The sequence below is a fragment of the Photinus pyralis genome, unplaced genomic scaffold, assembly GCF_008802855.1.
Source record: "Photinus pyralis isolate 1611_PpyrPB1 unplaced genomic scaffold, Ppyr1.3 Ppyr1.4_LG10, whole genome shotgun sequence".
In the NCBI taxonomy this organism is placed as follows: Eukaryota; Metazoa; Arthropoda; class Insecta; order Coleoptera; family Lampyridae; genus Photinus; species Photinus pyralis.
In genome coordinates, this window is record NW_022170250.1 from 8873149 (window position 1) to 8888526 (window position 15378).

The window sequence follows — 15378 nt, forward strand, 5'->3', positions numbered from 1 at the left end:
CTTCAAGACCTTCAAGACCTTCAAGACCTTCAAGACCTTCAAGACCTTCAAGACCTTCAAGATCTTTGCATCATTAGAGCCCTGATCCTTGGATTTCTTAACCCCGCGTCGGGCGCCAAATAAATAATGCAGTGGCTCCAAGTTGGGCGCCAAGTAAATATTGCAGTAGCCCCACGTTGGTCGCCAAATAAATAATGCTGTGGGCAATGGTATGCGGTCACTTTGAAAGGCTGAATTGACCTTACGGAAAAGTGAACACCAAAAATGATTTGAAGGACCGGGGAACGAACCCGGGCTCTCTCCGTTCGTAATGCACGGCTCTAATCAGTTCTTCCCCGAGAGAATTGCCTTTTATTAATTGTATTGGATAAATGCATCTACAATAAACAACCCACCACTACCACTCTATCATAAACTTCTGGAATCCTACATTCTACATCCCTCGATCCCGTGGCTTAATTCGTTTAAAATGGGAAATAATCGAATAGAAAAACATTACAACTTTATTCTAACCTCAAAATTAAATACAAGAATGGATTAGTCGTTCGTTTTTACCGAAATTTATGCGGGAGCTTTCAGAGGATTTTCGCAAACCCGATATACGTTAGACTTACGAGTAAAGCCCCATTTACATATACACGCGATTAGGGCGAAAGACGGAAACGGCTACAATTTAAACTTCCGGCCGAGGTAAAACTACCGAAGTCGTCGGTTTTCGCGGATCAAAAAAAAAGGTGGACCGCACGACGTACCTATTCGCGGTACACGAAAGGCGGAGGGACAGAAAGATAATCGTAATAATCCGGCGATTACGTTTTCGTGAGGGGGTAAATGTAAAAGGGTTAAGCACCTGCAAATGAATTCCGGCAGTGACTAAAACAACAACCGACGTCGGGCGTCGTATAGTTTTTGAGTAATCCCGAATTATCCCCTGTAATCTACCTGTAATTAATTTCGACAATTGTCTAATTTGTAACGTGCGCACTTGGACTTACCTATTGTTGTCAGAACGGTGAGGGAATACAGGAACGCCTTGGCAAACGTCCACTGGAACTCCTGCGGATACTTAATAGTCGCCTTCCTTTCGGGAATCACGTAGCTCTGGGACAATTCCTCTTCGAGTGATTTTATTATTTCTTTTTGAAACTTTGTTATTTCCTGAGATGCTAACTTTGTCCAATTGTCTCTGTATAGAATATTAAGGTTTACGGTTATGTCCCAGATCGTCTCCACGGTTCGCGCGCGCGCCTCGTCCGTTCTCGCCTTAATTTCCGAACTGTTATTAAAAATCCTCCGATGCTTGTTCACGTTGGAGGTGGTCGCTAAGGTCTGCTGCTGCAGGTTCTCCCCTCCCTCGATCGTTAGAAACACAATCGAGCCGATCAGCGTGTAACCGAACAGCAGAATGCAGATGCCCAGATTGGTAACCAGACCCGTCACGAACGCTTTGCGTTTCGACTTTTTCGCGCCGAAACATTTGCACGTGGTCACCTCGTCGGCTTTGCTCGTTTTTTTGTCGCGTTTCAGCGTGCCTGATATGATTACGTTGTTTTGTTTGCTGACGATCGGATATGAGTCGTAGTGATAGGGGCCGGTGTCTTTCGCCATCTTGTGCTTCCCTTATCCGACGATCACTGGCGTATCATTTGGATCACGAGGTTTGCATGTCGTCCCCGGTGCTCTGCAACAAACACCTCTAATTAATATCGGAACGGAAAACATTAACCGGCGAGTGGAGGAGATAAGTGTCCCGGTTCTACTGACGCGACTGTTGGTAGAACCGCGCCACTTATATCCTACACCTTTTTTTAATACGGATTTTGTGTTTGACTTAGGTACTAGCTCAAAACGGAACTAGTTACACTTACCAGCGACTATATGAACTCGCGCAAAAGCATTATTCGTGGTGAATCTTAAATCATTTTTCAAAAAAAAAGGATAATTCAATAGTTCAATAATTCAATAACTCAATAATTCAATAATTCAATAGTTCAATAGTTCAATAGTTCAATAGTTCAATAGTTCAATAGTTCAATAGTTCAATAGTTCAATAGTTCAATAGTTCAATAGTTCAATAGTTCAATAGTTCAATAGTTCAATAGTTCAATAGTTCAATAGTTCAATAGTTCAATAGTGCAATAGTTCAATAGTTCAATAATTCAATTTTAGCGCACGTAACTTTACGCGATGGTTCGCAAAAATCATCTTATCGCTAAACATACCCTTGTTCACGTTCCTTATGCAGCGGTGCATGTGTAAACTTTCCTATGCTCAAGAAAATGCTTTTTTAACCCTAAAGCGACCCCCTTTTTGCACCACTTATTCGAAAAGTTAGGAGACAATTTCCTGACTGTTAAATGGGGCATTAGGATATTAACGAAGCTTTTTGGAGATATTCAAATTTGATGAAGATCTACAATTTTTGAGGCTTAAGAGAAGATTCAAGGAATACCTTGGAAGGGTAAATCCCGTGGTAAGGGAAACTGAACGGTGAAAGTTAGTCGGGCCAGTTCGAATAGTCTCTTTTTACTAGGATAGCCAATTGGGTTTTTAGATCCTGCTTTTTTTCCACTGGATGTGATTGTAGGTGGTACGAGGAATGTACGAGGAACGTTCGAAAAGTTTTCTGGCTACCAGGAGAACATATTCGATGAGCAAGCATTTCTGAATGATAAAGAGAAATGTTTCATTGATTTATTTTGCTTTTCCAACTTTCGGATCAGGAAAGAAGAATGTACGAGGAATGTTCGAAAAGTTTTCTGTCTACCAGGAGAACATATTATATGAGCAAGCATTTCTGAATGATAAAGAAAAATGTTTCATTGTTTTATTTCGCTTTTCCAACTTTCGGATCAGGAAAGAAGAATGTACGAGGAACGTTCGAAAAGTTTTCTGGCTACCAGGAGAGCATATTCGCTGAGCAAGCATTTCCGAATGCTAAAGAGAAATGTTTCATTGTTTTATTTCGCTTTTCCAACTATCGGATCAGGAAAGAAGAATGTACGAGGAACGTCTGAAAGTTTTCTGGCTAGCAGGAGAACATATTCGATGAGCAAGCATTTTTGAATGATTAAGAGATCTATTTCATTGATTTATTGTACGAGGAATGTTCGAAAAGTTTTCTGTCTACCAGGAGAACATATTATATGAGCAAGCATTTCTGAATGATAAAGAAAAATGTTTCATTGTTTTATTTCGCTTTTCCAACTTTCGGATCAGGAAAGAAGAATGTACGAGGAACGTTCGAAAAGTTTTCTGGCTACCAGGAGAGCATATTCGCTGAGCAAGCATTTCCGAATGCTAAAGAGAAATGTTTCATTGTTTTATTTCGCTTTTCCAACTATCGGATCAGGAAAGAAGAATGTACGAGGAACGTTCGAAAAGTTTTCTGGCTACCAGGAGAGCATATTCGCTGAGCAAGCATTTCCGAATGATAAAGAGAAATGTTTCATTGTTTTATTTCGCTTTTCCAACTTTCGGATCAGAAAGAAGGATGTACTAGGAACGTTCGAAAAGTTTTCTGGCTACCAGGAGAACATATTCGATGAGTAAGCATTTCTAAATGACAAAGAGAAATGCTACATTGTTTTATTTCGCATGTCCAACTTTCGGATCATGAAAGAAGAATGTACGAGGAACGTCTGAAAGTTTTCTGGCTAGCAGGAGAACATATTCGATGAGCAAGCATTTTTGAATGATTAAGAGATCTATTTCATTGATTTATTTTGCTTTTCCAACTTTCGGATCAGGAAAGAAGAATGTACGAGGAACGTTCGAAAAGTTTTCTGGCTACCAGGAGAGCATATTCGCTGAGCAAGCATTTCCGAATGATAAAGCGAAATGTTTCATTGTTTTATTTCGCTTTTCCAACTTTCGGATCAGAAAGAAGGATGTACTAGGAACGTTCGAAAAGTTTTCTGGCTACCAGGAAAACATATTAGATGAGTAAGCATTTCTGAATGATAAAGAGAAATGTTTCGTTGTTTTATTTCGCTTTTCCAACTTTTGGATCAGGAAAGAAAAGTGTACGAAGAATGTTCGAAAAGTTTTCTGGCTACCAGGAGAACATATTCGATGAGCAAGCATTTCAGAATGATAAAAGGAAATGTTTCATTATTTTATTTCGCTTTTCCAACTTACGGATGAAGAAAGAAGAATGTACGAGGAATGTGCGAAAAGTTTTCTGGCTACCAGGAGAACATACTCGATGAGTAAGAATTTCTGAATGATAAAGAGAAATGTTTCATTGTTTTATATCATTTTTCCAACTATCGGATCAGGAAAGAAGAATGTACGAGGAATGTGCGAAAAGTTTTCTGGCTACCAGGAGAACATACTCGATGAGTAAGCATTTCTGAATGATAAAGAGTAATGTTTCATTGCTATATTTCGCTTTTCCAACTTTCGGATCAGGAAAGAAAAATATACGAAGACTGTTCGAAAAGTTTTCTGACTACCAGGAGAACATATTCGATAAGTAAGCATTTCTGAATGACAAAGAGAAATGTTTCATTGTTTTATTTCGCTTTTTCAACTTTCGGATCGAGAAGCAAAATACGCGGAATGTTGGAAAGGTTATCTGACTGCCAGGAGAAAATGAACCATGGAGAGGTCTGCTGCTTCGATCAATGGATATGTTACAAAATCTCATTTTCATCCAAAACCTTACAACTTTAGTATGTTCGCTGAAACTCTGCTAGTACAAAGCCCTCTAAGAAACCTTATTCTAACAGTTCCCTTGTCAAAATTTTTAGAAAGCAAGAAAGTTTGTTTTCCAAGCTCCGGACAGGAGCAGAATATGGGATTTGCAAATAAAATAAGTACATAAACATTTCAGCTTTCACAAAGTGATCATCCTGAATCTTTCTCTTAAAACTTTTCAAAATCTGTTTAACCTATGATTTTTTAAATGACCACGCGTTAAAAGCCATTTTGTACAGAAGAACCTATTTTATATGCAACTTAAAAAAAAGTCTGCGTTTGTAGCTACATTCATAGATGGATGGTGTGTCAAGCGGCCAACAAACTAAGGGCAAATTTACATTACAGACACATGCTGTTTTCCGCTTAAACCCGTCCGGATTTTTTCCAAGGTGTGAAAAATGATCTCACGTTTTTCCAAAGACTTCGAGCCGGACGGCGGCGTACGTAACTTGTCAGGTGGGCGCAAGAAACGCATTAAAATGTAGATTTTGTCTATCTAAGACGGTGTGTATAAATCACACGAGATGTGTGGCGGTTTTCCGAAGCTTCCGGTTGATCTCCGAGATAATGGAAAGGTGGATCGAGATGCCGTTTTGTTGACGGAACGAAAACCGATATTCAGTTTTTGCCTCTATCTGCCGGGGCGCGATTTGCACAAAGTTGTAGTTAACAACGGGTCCGGGCATTAAAACTTGTAAACGAATTTGAAGGGGGCGCCCTCGGCGGAATGTATGCAAATGAAACGAATTAACCCACCTGCAAAATGGATTTGCATATTTACACATTTATCAATCGTAATCTTTCTTTCGCCTCCCGGTGGAGAGATACAAACTTTGCGCATACAAAGTTTCTTTTCATTTTATTGTCGCGCGCGCCCTCTTTTTCCGTTTTTTCCCCTGTTCCAACTAAGCATTTTATTGAAGCGAGTTTACAAGCGGTAACATAATTATTAATGCTCTCAAAGTTTTACATTCGGGCTTGAAAGACTGCAACTCTTTGACCTGAAAAATTTTTCGTCGGGAGGCGCGCACAGTCTGTTCCATTAGTCTATGAATAAATGAAGTTACTCAGTTGGCAGCGTCCCCGTTGCATTATTAATGCATCAAATTTGCAGTAAATAACTTTTATCGGTCATCCGCAGTAATATTTTAGACGTCTTGAAACTTCGGCCCGACGACGACGTTTCGCGTAATTGATACAATTTGGGTGTAAACGCCCAGCGTGATTAATAGGGCGGTGATATTTCGGACGGGGCCGAAAGTGGCCCCGTTCGACTGCGAAACTTTTATTATAACTTTTTATTCAGTTCGCCGAGAGATCCGAAATCCTTTTCGTGTAGGGATTTCCTACTTTTGCCTCAAAATTCGACGTCGTGTTTGTGCTTTTATCAGCTCACGTCTTCTTATGGCGGATCGATTTGATTTGTTTGAAAATTGTATTTCAAAAAGCCGCCCTGAAGAATACCAAACAAGTTGCAAAGACTGGCATGAAACCAAAATAACAGAAGTCGAGCTCACAGAATTTTCGTCTTATCCCGAATGTACTTCCCAAAAATTCCCGTAAGATTCACACCCCAAGAATGCTCACTCTCCGAAAGACTGGCCTCGAAAAATTGCCTTATGAACCCTGAACTCTGGAATATACTCCTGAAGGAATATCCAACCCAGAATATTTGAGCGCCGCTGACGGAATATTTTAACGAATTGGTCCTCAGATTATTCGTCCCCGAAAAATGTTGCCCATGGAAGATTGGCACCAAAATATTCACTCGGAATATACCCCTCAAGAGAACTAGAAGGTTCTCAACGGAATATTTTCCTTCACTACGACTACGGAAGATTTGTACGGGAATATTAGGGCATAGAAAATATGTTCCTCAAAAAAATATATTCCCTGCAAGATACGCACCCCAATAATATTCTCTCGAAATATTCTTCCACGTAAGATACGCATGGGAATATTTACCTTATGGAGGACGCTATCAAATATGGAAAACTTGCCTCGGAAAATCTAAAATTTTTCCCAATGGAGATTTCCGCTAAACTAATCTCCCACCGAAGATTTTTTTCCACCACCTCGAAATATTCAGCCACCCAGGATATTCTTCCTCATGTCGACCACGGAAAATTGGCACCGGATTAATTGGCCACATAAAGAACCGCTCCTGAATGTATTTTACAAAAGAAGCTTCACGGAAAATTGACAACCCAAGAATATAATTTAACCCAGAGAATATTCTCCCACGGAAGCACGGAATATTCCCTCACAAAGAACTTACTCAGAAATATACTCCCCAAGAACATTCACTTCGGAAAATTCGCACATGGAACACCCCCACCGAAATAACTCCTCGAGAATATTCACCTTAGAAGATATGTGTACCCATCAAATTACCACCAGTACGCCCCCAAATCCTATCCCTGAAGAATTTGGCTCAAAATATTCGCCCACGGAACGTTCGCTAAAATAATTTACCGCCGTTCAAGAATCTACTCCCCAAAAATAGTCTAACCGGAAGTTTCGCTCCCCCCGGAAAAAGGGCACTCCAGAAAAACACCTCTTCCGAAAGATTTGCACCCCTCCAAAACTCGCTCTTGGTGAATTTATTCTGGAATATCCTTCGGAAGATAAGCATGTGAATAGAATCCCATAGAACACTAACTCGGGATATTCAGCGACCCAGAATATTTTTCCTCATTTCGCCCACGAAAAACTGGCACCGGATTAATTGGCCACAGAAAAAACCGTTCCTTAATGCATTTTACAAAAGTAGTTTCACGGGAGTTTCACACCCCAAGAATATCCGCCCTTGAATAATTTGACAGAAGAATATTCTCCCACGGAAGCACGGAATATTCACTCACAAAGAAAATAGTCAGAAATATTCGCTTCGGAAAACTTGCCACGAAAATTTCGTACGTGGAAAACCCCCTCCGGAAACAGTCCCTGAGAACATTCACATTCGGAATGTACTGCCACAGGAAAATAATATGATTTTTTTCTGAATGTACTTCCCAAAATGCCGTATTCCGAATGTTTGCACTCCTCCAAATACTCCCCCCAAAGAATATGACTCAAAATATTCGCCCACCGAACGTTCGCCCCAGAATAATTTCCTCCGAATAATTTACGACCGTTCTAGAATATACTCCCCAAAAATACTCTAAGAAGAAGTGTCGCTCTCCCAAGGCTACTGGCCCTCGGGAATTTGTATTGGACTCTAGGACACGCTCCCAGAATACCCGCCTCGTAAATCTCGCTACTCCTGGATTTACTACTTAAGGAAAATGTTTTCTAGAATATTCGCCCGCCCACGGAACATGGTCCCCAGAAGAGTTTTTCCGGAAAAGACTCCCCCCCCCCCTCCTCCCGGATAATTTGCACCGGAATGCAACTCCGAAAGGATTCGTGACCCAGAAATTTGCATCGGAATATTCCATCCCGGAACGTTGCCCTGCAGTATATGCTACCGGAGAAACTTTTCACCGAAATATTGGCCCCGAGAAGACTTGCTAAGGAATCTACACTCCATTAGAATACACTTCCCGGAAGATTGGACCCACCGCAAAAATTTTCCATAGAACATTTGGTCACGGGAAGTTCGCGACGGAATATTTTCGTCCACGGAAGTACTCCGCGAAAATACTAATACAGGAAGATTTGAATTTCAAGAATGCTCGCCTTTGGAAGATGTGACCCGGGATTTTTTACCATGGATGATACGCATTGAATTTTTAACACCCTCCGGAATATACTCCCTAAGAATATTCCACCCAAAAGATTTGTTCGCCTCTAAAATTGTCACCCATGAAAGGCTATTTCCGAAATACCATCTCACCGGAAAATTCGCTCGCCTCATTGAGGATTTCCACCGGAATGTAAACTCCAAGAATATTCTACAAGGAATATTCAGCGTTATGCGCATTATTGGTTTCGGATTGTTGGCTCCACAAGGTTTTGCGCAGAAATAGGTGTCTTACACTGTACGCGGAAGATCTGTACGTCTCAGAAGAATTTGTTTTGAAATATTGTCTCTCAGAATATTCTTCCTGGGAGTTTTTGCCCTTGAAAATTTTGCCCACGGAAGATATTGCCACCAAAATATTCTCCAACACAAAGCACGTTCGGAATATACCCCTCAAGAAAACTCCCGGAATATTTCCTTCATTGCGCCTACAAAATATTTTCCCACGGAAAATATGCATTGTAATATTACTCTTCGGGAAGGCGATAATCCTTCATTCGACACGGAAGGTTTTTGTTGCCCCCATAATCCGGAATATTGGCTTGCAAAAGTGTACTTCGGCATGCCCCCCCCCCCCCGCCTCCTACCCCACGACACATTGAAATACTCGCCCGCTTTCGAATATGCAATCACGCTACAATATTATCCCTGGGAAATTCGCGCTTAATATTTCGCGGAGTATTCTCCCACAGAAGATATGCATGGGTATATTCACCCCCGCACTTGTGCCTGTCTTGCCGAAGTGGATTATTTATAACCGAAAATTCGCTGATGGAAATTTTGCACAGGAGCATTCGTCTCTGGGCGATGCATTCCTCCAAAATACACCATTCCAAAAACGCTTCCAAAAATGCAAAAATTTGCCTCGGAATATTCAACCACGCAAAGTTTGCTCCACGTCCGTTTACCGGCAGATTCATACCCAGATTGGTCCGTGGAAAACACGCTTCTGAAGGTATCCTCAGGAGTATCCGGCCTCCGAAGGGTACTCCACAAAAACTTTCTCCCAAAAATACTCGTCCATGGAGAATTTACCCCGGAATATCCTTCCACGTAAGATTAATACGTATGGGAATACTTACATTCTGGAGGACGCTCTCCGGAATGTAATACGATTTCACGAAATTTCATGAGATTGTAGATGCATTCAGAGTATTTCAGTCGAATTCAGGAAGTTTCAGGAAGACTTTAGAAGCTTTCAGGGAATTTCAGGAGTTTTCAGGAGATTTTAAGAAATTTCATAAGGTTTCAGTATTTTTCAGGAGGTTTCAAAAGATTTTAAGCGAGTTCTAGAGATTTCAAGAGGTTTCAAGAGATATCAAGCAAACGCTTTCAGGAGATTTTAGGAGGCTTTAGGGGATTTTAGGAGATTTCAGGAGATTTCAGAAGATTTCAGGAGATTTCAACAGATTCTAAGCGATTTCAAGAGATTTTAACGGATATCAAGCGAGCGATTTCGGTCGATTCAGGAGCATTCAGAGTATTTCAGTTGAATTCAAGAAGTTTCAGGTAGATTTTAGAAGCTTTCAGGGGATTTTAAGAAATTTCATAAGGTTTCAGTATTTTTCAGGAGATTTCAAAAGATTTTAAGCGGGTTCTAGAGATTTCAAGAGGGTTCAAGAAGTATCAAGCAAGAGCTTTCAGGAGATTTTTTGGAGGCTTCAGGGGATTTTAGGAGATTTCAGAGGATTTCAGGAGATTTCAACAGATTCTAAGCGATTTTAAGAGATTTTAACGGATATCAAGCGAGCGATTTCGGTCAATTCAGGAGCATTCAGAGTATTTCAGTCGAATTCAGGAAGTTTCAGGAAGATTTTAGAAGCTTTCAGGGGATTTCAGGATTTTCAGGAGATTTTAAGAAATTTCATAAGGTTTCAGTATTTTTCAGGAGATTTCAAAAGATTTTGAGCGAGTTCTAGAGATTTCAAGAGGTTTCAAGAGGTATCAAGCAAGAGCTTTCAGGAGATTTTAGGAGGCTTCAGGGGATTTTAGGAGATTTCAGGAGATTTCAGAAGATTTCAGGAGATTTCAACAGATTCTAAGCGATTTCAAGAGATTATAATGGATATCAAGCGAGCGATTTCGGTCAATTCAGGAGCATTCAGAGTATATCAGTCGAATTCAGGAAGTTTCAAGAAGATTTTAGAAGCTTTCAGGGGACTTCAGGGTTTTCAGGAGATTTTAAGAAATTTTATAAAGTTTCAGTATTTTTCAGGAGATTTCAAAAGATATTAAGCGAGTTCTAGAGATTTCAAGAGGTTTCAAGAGATATCAAGCAAGAGCTTTCAGGAGATTTCAGGAAATTTTAGGAGGCTTTAGGGGATTCTTGGAGATTTCAGGAGATTTCAACAAATTCTAAGAGATTTCAGGGGATTTTAAGGGTTATCAAGCGAGAAATTGCAGAAGATTTCAGAGGATTTCGGTCGATTTCAGGAAATTTCAGGAGATTAGGCGATTTCAGGAGATTTCAGGAAATTTCAGATGGTTTCAGTAGATTTCATTAGATTTTAGAAGATTTCGTTTACAGGCAGATTCATACCCAGATTAGCCCATAGAAAACACGTTCCTGAAAGTACCCTCAAGAGTATCTGGCCTCCGAAGGGTACTCCACAAAAACTTTCTCCCAAAAATACTTGTCCATGGAGAATTTACCCCGGAATATCCTTCCATGTAACATTGATACGTATGGGAAAATTTGCCCTCTGGAAGATGCACTCCGGAATGTCCTATTATTGTGGAAAACTTGCCTCGAAAGTTTCGCCCGTAGAGATTTACTCCTTGGCCTCCAAACTGGAAGATTTCCTCCAAAATATTCGCCCACGAAACGTTCGCCGGCCTGTGTGGCACATTTGCAGGCCAGCAAAAAATTAGAATTAGATTCGCTAAATAATGCACTCCTCCAGAACACACTACCCAAAGATTTGCTCCCCCAAGAATGTTCGACGTCTCGGAATATTCAACCGTTCAGAGTTTGACTCAGAATATTTTCCCCATTTCGTTCACGGAAGATTGGCAACTGGCCACAGAAAAAAAAACGCTCCTGAATGCATTCTACCAGAGTAGATTCGCAACATAAGAATTGAATAATTGCACCAGATGGATATTCCGCCACGGATACACGGTATATTCACTCACCAAAAAGTGACTCAGAAATGTACTCTGCAAGATATTTGCTACGGAAAATTCGCAACATGGGAGGATATTCAACTCAACGAATGGTGCAGATGTGCACCCCTAAAATTACCACGAATGTTTGCACGCCCCTAAATGCTTCCCCCAGAGGATTTGCCTCAATATATTCGCGCTCGGAACTTTCGCCCCAGAATATTGAAATCGAGAACTAAAAAACCGAAACCGACAACCGTTCAGCGGACACTGAACACTGGAATCATTGACCTGGAGGTGGATAGAAACTGGAAGTTTGATGCTGAGAGAGCAAACTAACTGCACGTTAGAATCCTATAGAGGGAGGTGGAAGCTCATTCTTAAAAAATGGATCTGGAATGGAGATGGAACATCAGTGCCACTTCAGCCATCTTACAGTTGCATTTACAACAACTTAAATCCCCTCCAATCATCTGAAGCAACGTTTCATAGATTTGCCAGCTACATAATGTAACACTTCATGCATCGAACTTCCGAAAGAGATTACAGAAGCGTAACCTCGGTAGACGAGCGTAACTTACAAATTAGTTCGTATTACTTTAATAATTTAAAGTTCAAGAGCGGACCGGTTCATTGGTTTCCAACGTACAAAATCCATTTGATTAACTTCAGTTCGGTAGACGGCAATAAAGTAGACGTAATGAATCTGTACGGAGGAAGCCGGATATTGTTCTACACGAGGACCTTAATTTCCGTAACGACGTGCCGTATTTGTCTGACGGTATGGTTTTGCAAGTGCTTTGGTCGCGGTACATTAGTCTCGCCTGCGATTAATAACCGAAAAATTATTCCAAAGCTATCTGTTTAATTTGTCTCTGGAGCACTAGGTCCTTTCATTACGCAATATGCTTGCTTTCATATCGGCTACTTCAACTTTCGCCGATTGACATCCTCTCCCCTTCTTCCAATAATCGCGTTTGGGTCTCTGGACTATTTAGAGATTCGAAAAGTTCATGAAAATTAAGATTTTCCAAGAAAGTCTACACAATTTAAAAATGTCCCGAAAGATTCTAATGAACAGGCTTAAGTAAACAAGATCATCAAAATTATACCGAGGTTTAGACGTGGGGTTATAAAAGAGGCAGTGATGGATGGAATAAGAAAATGGAATGCCGAAACAGAGAAGAATATAGAGCATATAGCAATATCTAGTAAATATTGGATAAAAAGGGAACGGGGATAAATGGATGAAGATCCAAAGGTACTGAGAGAGCCTGTGAACTACGAGTATAAAGAATTTCAGAGAAAATCAAAAGGGGAACCGTACAAAGTTCTTTGTTGCCGATCAAAGTTCACAATTTGGTCACCGTTCAGAGTCCAAAGGTTGGTTACCGGTCAAAGTCCATTCCTCACCGTTCAAAGTCCAAACATTGTCGGTTGTCGGTCAAACTGTAGAATTTATAAAGCCTCCGTATCTCAAATGTTTCCGTTCTAGCCTTCTATTTCGGGTATCGTGGGTTCGAATCTCAAAACCAATGAAATATCCCGAGCCAACTGCCCAAATAACTCGGCTCAACTGTCGAAATATGGCAAAAATAGCTTTTTAAAGAGGCTGCAAGAGTAGCGTTTTCAAGGGTTTTCGAAAGCGCCTCACATGCAATTCTCACAGAGTGGGCGCCGCTGTCAGAATTTTTGGTCGAAATTTCAAACCGTAATATCTCGAGAACGGTGCGTCGTAGATATGCCTTCCGACCCCTCGTTGGAAAGGTCACGACAGCAAGAGCTTCAACATGGTGTATGGGGGGTTTCTAAAAAGTTTCAAGGGTAGCTACAAGGGGGTATCAAAACAAAACAATCAGCTCTCGGTAGTTTAAAAGGATTTTTAAAAATTGCTGAAGAATGTGGCGAGACTGTTTCAAGAAAATCTTAGGAAGTTTTTCATAAATGAGGAGCGAACCTGAATTTCAGGAGAATTTCGAGCTATAATAATAGATTAGATAGCTTTTAAAGAAGAGAGGTTCAAGTGGACTTCAAAGGCACTGCACATACCATATAAAGTTGAACCAGAAGAGAGAAGGAGAAAAGAATAGTAGAATGGAAGTAGAAGAACAAAAATTTGAATATCTGCTGCAACAGGTGTATGGAAATAATGGAGCAAACACTCGCTGCAGAAAGAAAAAGTAGAAATGAAGCAACTGTGGGGCGTAGATAAAAAAGATGTAAGAGTAATGGATTTTAAGGGCGATATACAGAAAAGGGGAGAAACAGCACCATGAAGAGGTCTACCTGAATCCTTTTCCAGATCTTCTTGAAACCTGTAGGGAATCATTTCAGGATCGTCTCTGCCCCCCCCCCCCCAAAGATTTAAGAAGTCGCCTTTCTTATATAGAAAGCACGATTTTTGCCGAAGCTGCCTTCAGCTCGCCCGGAATTAAAACAGTCTTTCGTCAAAGAAATTCAAGCAACAAAAATTTTCCCATTACCCCTCTCATATAGAAACGATTGATGCCGAACTCGCCTTCGGTTCGCTCGCCACTGGTACAGATTTTCGCCAAATGACAAAAAATTCAAGCAAAAAAAATTTACCATTTAACACTGTGTCTAAAAGTTTGGTGCGAGCCGAAGGCAAGAATCTGCATAAATTCGGACCACGACTCTTCTACAGAAAGTACAATTTAGGCCGAACTCGCCTTCAGCTCGCTTGGGATTGGTGCAGACTTTCGTCAAATGACAAATGACAGACAATTTGACCAATTAAAATTGCGTCTACGACTACGAATGTCGACCGAGCCGAAAGTGGGTTCGGCATAAATTCGGTACCACTCTCTCCTATAGAGAACTCCCTCGGTATTGGTACATTTCAGAGGATTCTAGATGATTTGAGGGAATTTGTGGCGATTTTAAGCGATGGCTAGAGATTTAGAAGATTTCAGGAGATTTCTAGAGATTTCATCGAATTTCAGGAATTTACAAACAATTTCAAGTTTCAGGGGATTGGAAGAAGTTTGGGAGAATCAAGATTTCAGGAAATTTTAGGAGATTTCTGAATATTTCAGCAGAATTCAGGAAGTTTTCCGGATATTTCTGAAGATTTGAGGTGATTTCAAGATATTACTGAGGATTTCACAGAGATTTCAAAAAATTTGAAACGATTTTAAGCGTGATATTTCTAAAAATTTGTGATTTCAGGAGATTTAACAGATTTCAGTAAAATTCAGCAAGTTTCAGGAAGTTTATAAAGATTTTAGGAGATTTAAGACGATTTCGTGAGATTTCATGAGATTATAGATGCTTTCAGGAGATTTCAGGAGGTTTCAGGAGATTTCAGGCGATTTTAGGAGCTTTCAGGGGATTTCAAGAGATTTCCGGAGATTTCAGATGATTTCAGGAGATATCCACAGATTCTAAGCGATTTCAAAAGATTTTAATGGTTATCAAGCGAGCGATTTCCGGTGGATTCAGGAGCTTTCAGAGGATTTCAGTCGAATTCAGAAAGTTTCAGGAGATTTTGATTTCAGAGGATTTCAGCAGTTTTCAGGAGATTTGAGGACATTTTGAGGAGATTGATTTCAGATGATTCAAGAGCTTTCAGGAAATGTCAGAATGTCTCGGTAGTATTCATGGGTTTTTAGTGTATTTCAGGTGATTTCAACAGATTCTAAGCGATTTCAAGAGATTTCAAGAAATTTCGAGATTTCAAGAAATTTCGAGAGATTGCAGGAAATTTCAGGAGGATTCAGGAGCTTTCAGCGGATTTCAGTCGAATTCAGGAAGTTTCTGGATATTTCAGAAGATTTTATGCGATTTCAGCAGTTCTCAGGAGA

General features: G+C 40.4%; 1 protein-coding gene across 1 annotated transcript in view; it reads right to left on the reverse strand.

The window, feature by feature from the left end:
* Positions 1 to 15378, reverse strand: part of LOC116162024 (TWiK family of potassium channels protein 7-like) — a 164669-nt gene that overhangs the window by 121880 nt on the left and 27411 nt on the right. Inside the window, exon 2 of the mRNA XM_031475541.1 lies at positions 996 to 1681. Within this exon, the coding sequence (XP_031331401.1) occupies positions 996 to 1608 (613 nt within the window). The 5' untranslated portion in view covers positions 1609 to 1681. The remainder of the gene's footprint in view (positions 1 to 995; positions 1682 to 15378) is intronic.